General features: G+C 49.5%; 1 protein-coding gene across 5 annotated transcripts in view; it reads right to left on the bottom strand.

Moving 5' to 3' along the window:
- Nucleotides 1-15,510, bottom strand: part of TSPAN9 (tetraspanin 9) — a 197,197-nt gene that overhangs the window by 161,716 nt on the left and 19,971 nt on the right. Inside the window, exon 1 of one of the 5 annotated variants that reach the window (XM_057318760.1) lies at nt 9,608-10,191. The exons of the other annotated variants lie outside the window; for them this stretch is intronic. Coding sequence (XP_057174743.1) covers nt 9,608-9,632 — 25 coding nt within the window. The 5' untranslated portion in view covers nt 9,633-10,191. Of the gene's footprint in view, nt 1-9,607; nt 10,192-15,510 lie in introns of those variants that run through there. 5 annotated transcript variants of the gene reach the window in all.

The raw sequence follows: 15,510 nt of genomic DNA, 5'->3' as shown, positions 1-15,510 counted from the left end.
GTTCCCTCACTCGTTGGGTCAGCGACTGCGGAGGCTCTCGTGTGTGACTCACATGGGTCCAGGTGCTGGGGGTTCTGCAAGGAGCATACGTCATACATAAGACAATGATCCATCACTCCTCTCCCACAAAGGCGGAAGAAACACACCAGCCAGCATGTGGAAAAACAACACAGAAGGGCAACCGCACACACCAGCTACATCTCGGCCACAGCTCTCAGGGAGAACACATGTGTTGACCTGTGCTGCCCCCATGCCTCACTGAAACAAGAGTGAAGAGACTTTTGAAGGCACGAACCCAAACCCACAATTTCAAAAGACAGCAGAAGGGGAGATGATAGCCACATGATTTTAGAGACTGGAGGGCACAAGAACAAGTGCTAATTAACTTAAGAAACCTGGGAGCACTGAATCCTACAGCACTAGCACCCCACAACCCCCAGAAGACTTAGGGACTGGGAGCACCAGGGAGGCCCAAACAGAATACAGACTCCAGAAATGGACCCTCGACTCTATGGTCAACTAATCTTCAACAAAGCAGGAAAAAACTTCCAGTGGAAAAAAGACAGTCTCTTCAATAAATGGTGCTGGGAAAATTGGACAGCTATACACAGAAGACTGAAACTAGACCACTCTCTCACACCATACACAAAGATAAACTCCAAATGGATGAAAGACCTTGATGTGAGACAGGAATCCATCAAAATCATAGAGGAGAACATAGGCTGTAACCTCTTCAACATAGGCCACAGTAACCTCTTCGACAAAGGCCACAGCAACCTCTTTCATGGCACGTCTCCAAAGGCAAGGGAAACAAAAGCAAAAATGAACGTTTGGGACTTCATCAAGATAAAAAGCTTCTGCACAGCAAAGGAAACAGTCAACAAAACAAAGAGGCAGCCCACAGAATGGGAGAAGATATTTGCGAATGACACACAGATAAAAGGCTGGTATCCAAGATCTATAAAGAACTTCTCAAGCTCGATACCCAAAAAACAAAGAATCAAATCAAACAATGGGCAGAAGATATGAACAGACACTTTTCCAACGAAGACATACAAATGGCTAATAGACACGTGAAAAATGTTCAACATCATTAGCCATCAGGGAAATTCAAATCAAAACCACATTGAGATACCACCTCATGCCAGTTAGAATGGCAACACTGACAAGGCAGAAAACAACAAATGCTGGAGAGGATGTGGAGAAAGGGGAACCCTCTTACACTGTTGGTGGGAATGCAAGTTGGTACAGCCACTCTGGAAAACAGTGTGGAGGTCCCTTAAAAAGTTAAAAATAGAGCTACCCTATGACCCAGCCATTGCACTACTGGGTATTTACCCCAAAGATACAGACGTAGTGAAGAGAAGGGCCATATGCACCCCAGTGTTCATAGCAGCATTGTCCACAATAGCCAAACTGTGGAAGGAGCTGAGATGCCCATTGACAAATGGATAAAGAAGATGTGGTCCATATATACAATGGAATATTACTCAGCCATCAGAAAGAATGATCACCCAACATTTGCATCAACATGGATGGGACTGGAGGAGATTATGCTAAGTGAAATAAGTCAAGCAGAGAAAGACAATTATCGTATGGTTTCACTCATTTGTGGAACATAAGGAATAGCAGGGAGATCGGTAGGAGACGGAAGGGAAAAATGAAGGGCAGGAAACAGAGGGGGAAATGAACCATGAGCGACTATGACTCCGGGAAACAATCTGAGGGTTTCAGAGGGGAGGGGGGTGGGGGGATGGGCTAGCCCAGTGATGGGTAGTAAGGAGGGCACATATTGCATGAGCACTGGGTGTTATACGCAAACAGTGAATCATGGAACATTACACCAAAAACTACTGATGTACTATATGGTCACTAACATATCATAATAAATTTAAAAAAACAAAAACAAAAAACAAGTTGGCCTGAGAAAGAGTCCCCAGCCCCTGACCTCCTCCCCCACTTCTCTCAGGCACATCGGTGTCCCTCCCCACCCCAGGGGTTTATTCATTGGAGGGGGCAAAATGGAAGGTCTGCGGACTGCAGAAACTGAGCCCAGGGAAATGCTGGGCGCCAACTGGAAATGGCTAAGTTGAAGTACAGAAGACTGAAATCCCTGCCTTCTTCCCCAGTGGGTTCCTGGACACAGGGGGTCAGCCTTAGACTTTCCAGGTAGACTAGTAGAAGATTCTCCTCTAGGGAATCTTAACAGCTCAAGAGAAAACACCCAAGATACTACCTTACCGGTTCCTAAGTGAACCAGACCTACCAGGTCACCCTACATGAGGCCGAGTCCACAAGGCCCCCCACATACAAACACTCAGAACGACATGCCCCACACAGATGTAAGCAGACTACCAAGGGCCACTAGACTTCTGGAGAAAGCCCGTCACAGGAAAGACAGAGGAAAAGCACGCACACACACACACACACACACACACACACACACACACACTTTCCAGGCAATGGTAAGGGAGAATCCTTCCCTCCAAAATATAACAATCATTAACAGCATCAGAGAAATAAGAGGTGAGACCGCACCATGAAACCAAAACAGGATGCTATTTCTTAAAAAAAGATATCTTTAAAAAAAGATATATTTACAAAACATAAGAACTCTTAAAAATTAAAAATATGCTAATTAACATGAAAGCCCCAATATAAGCCCAGATGATAAAGCTGAAGAAATCTCCCAGAAAGAGGTGAGAGTAGGAAAGAGAAAGAGAATAAATTACAGGACTGATTCAGGAGATTCAGTGTCCAAATTCCAGAAGCTCCAGAGGAAAGAAGAAAGAGAATTGCAGGAGGAAATCATCAAAGAACTAATTCCAGAAAGTTTCCCAGAACTGGATGATGTGTTTCAAGACTGAAAGGTTCCTGAGTGCCCCGGATGAATGTGTATCTGCACACAGGCATGTCACCTGTGATGTTCTGCAACGCCAGGCAAAGAAGACTTTCACACAGGGTGCAAGTGACTCCAGAAAGAAAAATCCTTTGTTACCAACAAAGGATCAAAATGGGAATGGCACTGGGACTCCCAGGTGGCTCAGTTGGTTGACTCTTGGTTTCAGCTCAGGTCATGATCTCAGGGTCATGGGATCCGTCTCTGCACTCAGTAGGGAATCTGCTTGAGATTCTCTGTCCCTCTCCTTCTGCCCCTCCCTCTTGCCCCCCCCCCGCCCCGCTCACTCACATGCTCCCCTCCCCCCCAATAAATAAAATCTTTTTTAAAAATGGGAATGGCATTAAACTTTTGGACAGTAACCCTGGAACTGAAAAGAAAATTAAGCAACGTTTTGCACACACAAAAATCCCTGGCCTAGAATTTCTATACCAAACCAAACATCAATAAAGCGTGAGTACAGAATGAACGGCTTTTCAGATCTGTAAGGCCAACAAACATTTACAGAGCACCTCTTACGTGGTCCACTGCATTTCCTGTATAAAGGGCAAATTCTTCGCTGTCTATCCCATTAGGCTCTCAGCTAGAGACTGTCTGGTTCCTCTGGAAAGCTTCAGCACAAGGTGCCACAGGGTTACATACGAAAGGCACCCCCAGCAATGGGGAGGCAGGGGACACTCAGTGGAGGGAAGGGACATCTACAACGGACCCTCAAGGCAAAGGGAAGGGTGTACAGCAATGTTGTTTCAGGCAGCAGGAATGTGTACGAAGACATGGGGCCCCATCATGAACCATCAATTTGCTGACCACAGACAAAAGTCCTGGCCAATAGGGGAGACACAAGTCAGGGACAAATGAACCCATGCCCAAGTAGCATCAGTGATATTACCAGGTATCTGGGTTTGTTTTAGTCCTCTTTTCTGGAACCAGATGATATATAAATTAATAAAATACAACCAATCCGAGCATGAAGAACAGGGACACGGAGGCAGGAGGCTGGCTCTGGGTATGGCCTAAGTCCCCAGAGCATCCGGCAGCCTGACAGGGCACAGACCACCAGGAAGCCAGTGCCCTAACAGAAAGGAGAAGCTGGACCTAACAACAAGCATGCAGAGGGCCCGGAGGAAGGGTACCTGGCATCTGGGGGCTAGGCAGGGGCACAGAGGGTCTCTGTACTTGGGGCGTGTCTCCTCACCCCCACCTGTGAAAGCCAGAGCTTTCAGCATCAGAAAGGTCCCAGGGGGCCGGGAGACTAGAAAGAAGGCCCAGTCACCTGGTTGGTCAGCCAAACCCGCTGGGAATGCAATCCAAGTTTCCAGGCCACCTCCCACCCTTTACAGCCCTGCCTGGCCGCCCTTGGGTCTTCATGTAGATTTTCACTTTATGGATCCTGAGGGCAGGAGGACCGGCCAAAGCCGAGGAACGTCTGGCCCCTCCCCCACTCTGACTCGAATTGATGGAGGCAGCTTTCTAGATAGAGCCCCCAGGCTGGGCGCCCCCTCCCCCACCCGCACGGCAGGAGGCGGCTGGGCCCGAGTCTCACTGGATTCTCATAGCCCCGTGACGATGTTGTGTTCCACAGCCATGGCATGTCAGTGGCAGTGAGGTTTCTGAAATAGAAACAAAGTCAGGGGCCTGTTTGCTTTGCGTCTGTGGCTGGTAACCCGCTGGGATCTGAGCAGCCAAGAAGGAGCCTTTCCTTCCCAAAATGGTCCTTTTCTACCCTGTGGAACAATGCGCCCTCCCTCCTGGGGCCACCGCTGAGGTCTGGCGCTGCGGGTGGTGTGTATTCAAGGTGGGGGGGTGTATCCTGCTCCAGCTCCAGAACCAGGGCCCAGGCTGACGCTGTGCTGCCTCCTCCAATACCTCTTTTTAAGAATCTCTCTCCCTTTGCACCACCAGGGCCACACAGCTCCTTGAGACCACACGCTAGGTAAGGGCAGGAAGTTCCAGGTCAGCCCCACCTCTCACAAATTCAGACACCAAAGCCCACGGTAAAGGTAAAAGGAACAACCCCCAAGTCCAGAGGCCCCAGTTTCCCACCTCAGCTTAGCTCTTCCCTCCCTGCCCCACTCCAGGCAAGCTGCACCCAAGCCTGGGCCCGGACCTCTGGGTTCCCTCCCTCACTCCACCCCAGCCTCACTTCCTGACCCCAGTTTTCCACCCTGCAGCACTTCTTTTTATTATAAAGTAAGTTCAACCCCCAATGTGGGGCTCGAACTCACGTGCCTGAGATCAAGAGTCCATGCTCTAAGGACTGAGCCAGCTGGCGCCCCAGCACTTTTTTTTTTAAAGACAGGGAAAAATCTTCCCACTTCCTTAGGGAGCAATAAATAAGAGGATTATGGAAGTGACATTCTGAAAGTGATCTAAGCTACTTGGAAGAAAAGGGAGGGATAAAATACAGGGCACTTTGGCCCAGGCTTCACTCAGAAAGAGAGGGAGGCTCTGGCTCCAGGGACAGGAAGCCCATCTGCAGTGGCCTCCCGCCCACCTGCCTCAGAGCGCTGACCCCCAGTCGGTAGCAAAAATTTCAGGTCTCTAAGTACAGGGCTTGTCTCATATGCCAAACACAAAGACACAGGGCCCTCTCGGGCCCTGAGAGGCTGCTGTCTCGAGACAGGGCACAAATTCCACTCCCCAAGCTGCCTTCCCTCATCTGGAAGCAATTTGCCCCGGCCTCCGCCTGGGAAGAGTTCAAGGAGAGAGAGCCTGCCCCTCCCCCCTCTTCTGGGTGGCCCGCTGAACACCTGAAAGGAGCCGAAGAATGGGCACAGGGTCAGCCTGACCGCCACACCCAGACGTTTGTTCGCCATCATCCCAAACAATCCGTCCCTTCGCCACTGAAAACTGGACACCAGTCAAGAACATAAACTTTGAATCAGACTGTCCTAAACTGATAGCTGGCTCTACCAGCTGAGTCTGGGTTTCCTCCGAAGGAAGACGGAGATAGAGTTGTCGGGAGGATTGAATGCGACCGAAATAAGCACGTATTACTGTTGCTACTGCCACTGCATACTCTCAGCCGATTCTCAACGTAGCAGCCTGTGGTCCTTTTGAAATGCAAGGCAAGTCTGTCTTTCCTTGATCAAATTCCCCCACTGGCTCCCACCTTGCCACCATACAAGCTAAAGTCCTCAAAAAGCCTTTCAAGGCGCTATGCAATCTGAGTACTATAACCTTTCCCTTGCTCACTTCACTCCAGCTGTACAGGCTTGAACAAGCCTCACACATTCCTACCTCAGGGCCTTTGCACATCCTGTTCCTTCTGCCATGGGATGCACCTCCCCCAGATATCTTCAGGACGGGCTCCATCGCCTTCTTCCATCTCTGCTGAAATTCACTTCCTCGGTAAGGCCCTCCCTATGTACCCTGGTTTAAGCCATAATCCCTGACCCCTGCCCTCTCCTCCACCACCTTCCCTATTTCACTCTTCTCCATAGCATTTGTCACCACCCAACATAATATAGAGCTTAAATTATGCGCTTGTTGTCTACTTCCTGCACCAAAGCTCTTGAGGACAGGGATTTTCCTTCACTTCTGCAGCCCCAGAGCCAGAACAGTGCCTGGCACAGAGGAGCCCCTCAGACATCTGTGGGATGAGCAAGTCTCAGAACACTCAGGGTGAGGAAGCCAAGGCCAGATTGGAATCACAAGTCCTCAGCCCCCACTTACAAGCTGTCAGTCCTCTGGGGCTCAGTGGCCTCCTCTGAAAAAAAAAAAACCAAACAAACAATTCTCATTCTAGCCACTTCTCAAGGTCATTGTCAGGGGGAATGACAGTAAGATGATGCCTGGGAATATGCCTTGGTGCTTTCATAGTGGGGCACCCTACAGAAATGAAAGACCCCAAAATGCTTTTCCAGCAGCATCCCCCAGGCCAACTTTCAGTACCAGAGCAGGAGACTGACACAGAGAGGGGTGCACACACAGTTCCTGCCCCCAGGAACCAGCTAAGTCAGGTCTGAGGTCCTCAGACAGGCGGGGGGCAGCAGGTACTACTCCCCACTAAACCCCTGGTGCCCAGGACCTACTTACACATGGTAGGCGCTCAACAGATGACCAGAAGAAGCAAAAAGGAGCAAATCCCATCCTGATAACCACATAGAGACCAGAAAGATCACCAATATAAACACCCCGAATAAAAAATTCGTTGACTTAAGCATGCAGACAACAGCTACCATGCATGACCCTGACAAAAATAGTGAATGTATTTTTATTATCTTCACATCAAGGGCAAGTGTGTTCTAAGGCAGACACTAGGGGATTGGTGCAGAAGGCCACGGGGAGGGTGAACAAGTCCCGGAAACCTCGTTTCAGTGAATGCATTCAAGAATTAGGCCAAAATACTACCCATCATGACAGAACGCACTCTGTCAATATTAGCTATAATTATATCATTGTTTTTATTATTGTCTTGGCAGCCCTCCAACAGAACAAGCAGGCGGCAGGGAGACCAAGCACTTAAGTTTCCCATCTAACAGCGAGGGGTCTGGGCGTGCTCCTTCCCCGCTGCACATCTGCCCCCCCCTCCCTGAGATGGCACAGGGCAGGTGCTGCCTAGTCCAGCCGCGTGAAAGCTGGGCCTCCTTCCTCTGGGATGCTTTCATTCAGTTGTCAGTGCCTACTTTGTGCCAACTGCTGTCTCCGTGCTGGACGTATACAGCAAACACAGAGAGCTATGTGCCTTCTCTCCTGGAGCTCCCCTTCCGGTGGCCGCTGACCCTGTGAGCCCAGATACCACTGGGCTCCAGCCCGCCAGGCAGATCAGTTTCCAGATAACGTTCCCTTTGCTCCGATGGGAGAAAGCACTCTCCATTTGCAAGGGCTGCTGTGCTTTTGCTGACCAAGAGGCTAAACCCACACCATTCAGGACAGTGAAAGCTGCTCTGGGATCAGGAGCCTCGAACATCAGTCATGCAGATGAGCCCACCCCCCAGCTCCCCAGTGGAGCCACTCTTCTTCCCATTTGCTGAGGAAGACACAAGGCTTCTCCATGTCAAACGTGTCTGACCAAGGCTAAGAGGATCAGAGAACCCAAGTCCAAGTTCAAGAGTACGCCTCATATCCATGAGCATGTGCGGCTCAGCGAGCTGAAGGAAGAGGAGCAGCACAGCGGGAGGGACGTGCTGGGGAGCTCAAGGCCACTTGGGGTCAGGCCAGGGCACTGGGCGGCCAGGACAACTGCTCGTCTCAGGCCTGCTTCCTGTAAAGCCCTTGCCTCAAAGCCTCCCGAGCTGTGACTTACCCCCTAGGCACAGCTGACTGCTGCAGAAACAACGAGGGGGTCAGGAGGCACCATGGACTCCCTAGCACACAACCAAGACGCGCCAATCACCTGACAAAGGCTCCTTCCACCAAGAGGTTGGACAACAGCTTCAGGGAAGTGGAAGATGGGGCCCTTGGCTTTTGGTCCCTTCTGAGTCAGCCCTCTACACTCCCCTCCAGCCACTGAACTGCAGACTCACCCTTCCTTCCTGGGCTGGAATCTTACTTGGAGCTCCCTAGAGGCCACCTTGAAAATAGGAAAAGGCAGGTGCTTGAAGATTCTCTTGAGAAATCTTTCAAACACCACTTCTACAAGGGCCTCCAGAGTGGGCAAGATATACCATCCTAGACCAGTGGAGTGACACTTCCCCAGGAGCTTTCGGTCCAGGAAGGAGAGAGGCCCCACAGAGGAAGAGACACAATCTCAGAGAAGCAAGTCAATGAACAGGTCAAGAGTGGCCAGGACAGTTCAGAGTGACACTCACAAGCACTGAGAATGGCTGCGGCAAGGTGGCCAGACTTTGCTGTGCGGGCAGGTGGGGGAACAATGGCCTCACCAGAGTCATCCGCTGTCTCAAAGGCACTGTGTCTCCAGACACAGAAGACAATGGGACAAAGCACTGACATAAGGAACCAGCCCATCGATGGGGTGCCAGGCAGGCTGAAATCAAAACGAAGGAGATAAGCACAGACAGTGAGCAGCTAATCCACAAGGCCATGAGAAGGAGTCCACTTTAGGCAAGGATGAAGGAGTGTAACGAGTTTCACCAAACAGTAGTAAAGAGCATGTATTCAGGGGTGTGTGTGTGTGTGTGTGTGTGTGTGTGTGTGTGTGTGTGTGTGTGTCGGGGACTGGGAGTTGCAAGAAGGGATGAATCACGGGGTTCAAGGGAGAAGTAAGATTTAGAATCACTGAGTGCATCTTAGAGATGATCTCACACAACATTAGATTTAATCTTATAATCCCAAACACAAAATCCCTGGTTAATAAATATCAGTTTTTGCTTAAATCCCAGAAGTGATGAAGAGCTCACGACCTCCCAAGATAGCCCATTCATCTGCTGGATGGCTCTAGAAAGTTCTTTCTGGAACTAGATCCAAATCCGATCTCTTGGAATCCCCTCACTCATGGGTCCCAGGTTTGGCCCCCTGAAACCACAGGATATGATACATTTAAGCCCTCTTCTTCCATATCCATCCTGCACACATTAGAAAGTGATTATTGTGTCCCCCTTAACACTCCATAAAAACAATTTCCAGACAAGACAAACTTTCCCAAACCTTTCATCCAATTCCCATGTGGTGTAGTTTCCGGCATCTTAAGTCACCCTTATCTGGATGAATTCAGATCTGCCAGAGTCCCAACCAGAATGAACAAAACCCAATGCTACAGATGTGGTATAAACTCCACAAAGAACAGAGAGGGTCTGAACTCCATACCTACTCTTCTTCTTAGCAACCACATGGCATGGTTAGCGTACAGCTTCTTTCATTTTTCATTTGTTCATTCAGTCAACGAAGACAGGCCACCTACTAGATGCCAGGCACTGGACTAGGCACAAGGGAAATACTATATTCTCTTCGATAACAAAACCAAAAAAAATGCCATCTCATCTTTGTGTTCCAGGAGAGAGCCTGCTTTGATAACAAACAAGCCTAGACAAAATTATGAGGAAAAGAAAATGCTGCTTGTAGGGTGTTGTAGGAATGCTGACTAGAGATATCTTCTCCAGTGGGGAAGGAAGTGATGCCTCAGGTGAGTCCTCCAATAACGCTGGACTTCAGTTTACCGCCATGAAGTAATGGACTGGCTCTACCCTCCCACTTTAAACAGCTAGAAAACCGAACAGGACACATGGAACAACTCCTTCAGATGTGGGACAACAGGCATCACAGGATTGTAATCCTTGAGAAGAAGGAACCAAAAGACTGAGTCCTCCGACTGCCCAGCTGACGGCCTGGAGGTGGCTTGCACACAGCTGCACAGGAGGAGGAATCCAAATGGAGTCCAGCGGTCTCACCAAGCTGAGGAGACAGAAATCAGAGTTCACAGAGCTAGAATTTAAGATGGAACAGTAGAGGGGAGGGGCTGCACAGAGAGGGTGCTCTAGAGATACGCAGAGGAGTCCCCTTGACTAATCCACACATGTGGAGTGAAGCTCCACAAGACTGGGGAGAGAATCAGTGGAAAGCAGTAAGCCAAATGATTTGGAGAGCACACACAGGGCCAGAAAGCGGTCACACACCCCCTTCGAGAGTGGAGAGCCCCCACTACACCCAGGGAACTGGGCAGAGTCCTCAGAGGGGTGGTGCCTTAATAGTGAAGCTCAACTAGCCCTAGACTAAAGGTTGCTCTAGAACCACCCTAACAAAGCTTAACGACAAGCCTCGAATATTAAGTTGATCCCAAGCAACTTAAATGCATGCCAGAATAAAGTCCAATACTATTTAAAGAAATAAAACAAAATCCAGCAACATTAAATTCACAGTGTCTGGCATCCAACTGAAAATTAGCAGGCATTCACAAGTTGGTACAGCCACTTTGGAAAACAGTGTGGAGGTCCCTCAAAAAGTTAAAAATAGAGCTACCCTATGACCCAGCAATTGCACTGCTGGGCATTTACCCCAAAGATACAGATGTAGTGAAGAGAAGGGCCATATGCACCCCAATGTTCATAGCAGCATTGTCCACAATAGCCAAACTATGGAAGGAGCCGAGATGCCCTTCAACAGACGAATGGATAAAGAAGATGTGGTCCATATATACATGGAATATTAGCCATCAGAAAGGATGATTACCTAACATTTGCATCAACATGGATGGAACTGAAGGAGATTATGCTAAGTGAAATAAGTCAAACAGAGAAAGACAATTATCATATGGTTTCACTTATTTATGGAACATAAGGAATAGCAGGGAAGACATTAGGAGAAGGAAGGGAAAAATGAAGAGGGGGAATCATAGGGGGAGATGAACCATGAGAGACTATGGACTATGGGAAACAAACTGAGGGTTTCAGAGGGGAGGGGGATAGGGGGATGGGTTAACCCAGTGAAGGGTATTAAGGAGGGCACGTATTGCATGGAGCACTTGGTGTTACAGACAAACAATGAACCATGGAACACTACATCAAAAGCTAATGATGTACTGTATGGTGACTAACATAACATATAAAAAAAAAGAAAATTAGCAGGCATTCTAAGAAACAGAAAAATATGACCCATAACCAGGAGAAAAATCAGTTAACAGAAGAGACCCCAAAATGACAGAGATGACAAAACTAGTAGATGAGGGTAAAAAAATAGATTGTAAGTATGTTACATACTTAGAGGGAAACATACACATGATGAGAAGAGATATGAAAGATATAAAAAAGACTCAAATCTAACTTCTAGAGATGAAGAAGATAGTATCTGAAATGAAAAAGACACTGGATGGAAGCAATTAACATCAGATTAGACACGGCAGAAGAAAATAGCATTGTACTTGGAGACGTAACAATAGAAACGATCTCAAATAAAGCACACAAAGATAAAAGACTGAAAAAGATTAATAGAGCATCAGGAACTTGTAGGACAATATCCAAGAGGCTAATGTACAAGTAACTGAAATTCTAGAAAGAGAAAAGAGTGGGGGAGCAGAAAAATGCTCGAAAAAATAATGGCTGAACAAATTTTCCAACTTGCTAAAACAATGCAGATAAGAGAAAACACAATGCAGGACAGTAGGGGCATTTCAGGCAAGTAGACCACGCATGGTGAGGAGAGGGAGGAGAGCCTACAGGTAATTTGGCATTACAGAAACAAAAGGGGCAAAGTGGCTCCAAGTGGGAAGCAGTAAGGCCAGCCAGGGGCAGGTGCCGGCTCTGAACCCTCGGACCTCATCTCGTAGGCCAAGGGATGATCACCTCATCCTGGACAAGGGCAACTGATTTTTTAAATCTCATGTCAGACTTTACAGTTTTCCTAAGCAGGAGTGCCCAGAGAACAGAAGAGAGGTTTGAGGCCCACCTGTGACATCTTGAGGCTTCAGCCACCACCCCCCCAACATGGGGCTGACCAGCTGAGATGCCCACTCTCGGACCCTATATGGAACAAAGAGCAGAGGTACAAAAACATCCCACCCGTCGGAGAAAGTTCTTCCTCCCTGCAACCCCTGGAATCAGATAATTCTTAAGCCAGAAAGGACCTCAGGGATCAGAGATTCTTCATTTTACAGATTAAAAAAAAAAAAAAATCTAAGGCCTAGAGCAGTAATGTGGTTGGTCCAGGACAAGCCAGGCTTCCTGCCTCCTAGCAGACTGCTCCATCCACTGACCCGCTCTGCCTGTTACAGCCCCGACCGCCCCTCCGGAAGCACGGACTGCTCTGGACGATGCTAGTGAGTGTGTGAATGTCTACACACAGTCACCTTCACATGTCCGCTCCAGCTCCCTCAGGGCAATGGCACATTCCTGGCATCACCGAGCTCCTGAGCCTCTATTGAGTCGATGCTCAGGACGCATCTCCCTCTCATATACTGAGCAAAAGTGACTCTGGGCCGGACTCCAGGGAAGGGAGGAAGACGCAAGCCTCCCTGAGGATCCGAGGCCACAGCTGCCCCCAAGCCTGCCTACATCTGAGAAGGACAGAGAAACAGAAAGAGGCAGTCCGAGATCCAGAGAGCTAGACCCACTGACCAGCCAGTGGGAGCTCCCAGGAGACACCCCCTCAACAAGAGCCAGGGATGGTCTAGTGGGAGGAGGAACATTCCTCTGGCCTCTAAATCCTGCTCATATCAGATTGGCCCTGAGCCATGCACTGGGATTGCCCCCTCCTCCTTCCCAGGGGAGGAAGAGGAAATTGTCTTAACTCTCCTTCTCTCCCCCTCTCCATAGCAGCACCCTCCCTCAGCCCCACCTTCCTTGTGGGCTCTGGGTTGGGCAGCATCTCTTCACAGAGGTTAAGAATGAACAAATTCTTGAGCTATTCCTGGAGCCTCGATTTTTATCATCCTTCCATTCTGGTCAATTCTGAGAGGCCAGCGGCCTGGAATGCCAGAGAGATCTGAGCCCGGCCCACCAAACCCAAAATAACCCCACACGTGCCTCTCAAGTCCCCACGGATCTGGCCATTTGGGGTGCATGTTTTCCTACAAAGCTGCCCCCAGACACCGCGAGGTCACCTCACATACAGATTATTAGGAACTCTGAGATACCCCTGGGTGAACTGAAGAAGATGGGAACAGGTATGAGCGTGTACGGGTAGAATAAAATAGACAGAATCCAGGGTCAGGATCTAGAAAGTCTGGCTCCAGCCTCCTCTGCTCAACTGCCTGAAGACCCTGAGAAAACCAGCCTCAGTTTCCTCAACCGTGAAATTTCCAAGCAGTGGCCTCCTCTCCACCTCCTCTCGGGGAAAAGGCAGCGTAAGTCTCTCGGGCCGAGCCGCAGCCCCTTGAGTATGGAGCTCCTGACCTATGAGTCCTGCCTCCTCCCCAGAGACATTTCAAACCCCTGCGCTTATGAAGACAGACAGTTTTAAATCAAGCAAGTGCTCTCAGTGTCCAGGGAAATGGGCTAGATTAGAGATACGTTTCTTTTTCTATCCCGAATGCAGTATTCATTCATTCAAAAAATATTTGAGTGCCCACCTGGTGCCAGACAGCGAGAAAACAGGCAAAGCATCAGTGGAGGGGAAAACCAAGGGCTCCGCTCCCCAGAAGGAATGAAGATCCAGAGACTAGGGGGAGCCCTTAGAAATGTCCCTGCCTATCAGAGAACACCAGCAGAGGCTACGGAAGTCCTGAGTCTGCAGGGCCATCATCTCGCAGCACGAATGCTGCCTGGAACCTGGGGAGTGCGCAGGGTGGGTGGCTGCAGGGTCTGTGGACACCAGTCCCCTGTATCACTGGGTCTAGGATGTGGCAGCACCTAACGCTTTAGTTCCCGGTGAGGGCCAAAGGAGAAAGGCCCTGCAGTCTAGAGAACCGCTTCCCCTTCTCCTCTGTGCCAGAGTCAGCGTAGGGCTCACCCCGACAAGCCTCGCACACTCCCCCAGCCCAGCCCACAGAGAAAGGGTCAAGCATGTATTTCTTCCGGGGCTGACCACCACTCGTACCACCAGAGCCAGCTGCAGAGAGGGCCCAGGAAACCGGACTGCCAGCCACACCCCAGCACTGAGGACAACTCTGTGGCTTCCCCCACTTGGCCTAAGCAGGTCCTGCAATCAGTATTAGCCTCCCAAAGGCCAGCGCCCCAAAAGTATTCCCAGAGAGAAGAAAATGTGTCTGATTCAGGTCCTCCAACTCCGGGACACTACTCTCCCACCTGCCTCAGGCTTAACTGGAATGTGAGAAGGGGAGTCTCTGTGGAGGGAGAGGCCCTCTCCACCTGACCATCTGGCCTGCGGTGTCCGGGCCAAGCACAGGCTGGAAGCACCTACCAGCTTGCCCAGCCCTGGGCATGGTGGCACCCTCTGCCAGCTTCCCCATCAGCTGCTAGAGTGCGGCCCCTCTGGGGAAGTCACACACATGCTCCAGATGTGCAGCTGAAGAAGTGTCCTCAGAGCCTGAGGCATCCCCAGGGGATGGCCATCCTTCTACGGGGACGCCTACACTTGCTAAACCACGCAGAGGCATCTGGGTAAGCAGTGAGGAAGGTGAGGGAACATCGTTTTTGTCCCACGTGAGGTGTTAACTATAAAGCAGCGAGACTTCAGCTGGGTCCAGGCACGCCTCTCCTTTGAGCCCTGCAAAGAGCGCTCTGGCTGCATCTCCAGCCACCTCCTGCCTTCCTGTCTGGCCTCCAGAGCCCGCTCCTGGGTGCCAAGGATGCTGCAGGACCGAGCCTTGGGGTGGGGGTGGGGGGACACACAAAACAGAGGAGACAGTCGGCAGCCAAGAACAGAAAGGGTTAGGGACTCACCTAACCCTACGTCGCCCAAATCAGTCAGCCACTCTCTCTTTTAATAACGCATTGCCCACAATGTATACCCTATTCAAATAGTTTTTTCTTTTTTATTGAATTTTAATTGCGATAGATTATAGTAGTTTCAGGTATACCACATAATCATTCTACATCTGAATACGCTGCAAAATGATCATCACAATAAGTCTATATATTATCTGTCACCACACAAATTTACAGAAATCATTTTTCTTACGATAGGAACTTTTAAGGTTTACTTTCTTAACGAGTTTCAATTTTGCAATACGTTATTATTGACTACAGTCCTCGTGCTGTTCATTACATCCCTGTGACTTACTTATTTTATAAGCGGAAGTTTGTACCTCTTGATCGCCTTCCCCCATTTCTCTCAACCCACAAACTCCCCTCTGGCAGCCAATTGTTCTCTGTATCTAT

Source organism: Ursus arctos, unplaced genomic scaffold (assembly GCF_023065955.2).
Source record: "Ursus arctos isolate Adak ecotype North America unplaced genomic scaffold, UrsArc2.0 scaffold_26, whole genome shotgun sequence".
Classification (NCBI taxonomy): Eukaryota; Metazoa; Chordata; class Mammalia; order Carnivora; family Ursidae; genus Ursus; species Ursus arctos.
Note: the sequence above shows the minus strand (reverse complement) of the source record. Positions and strands in the feature narration are given on the sequence as shown.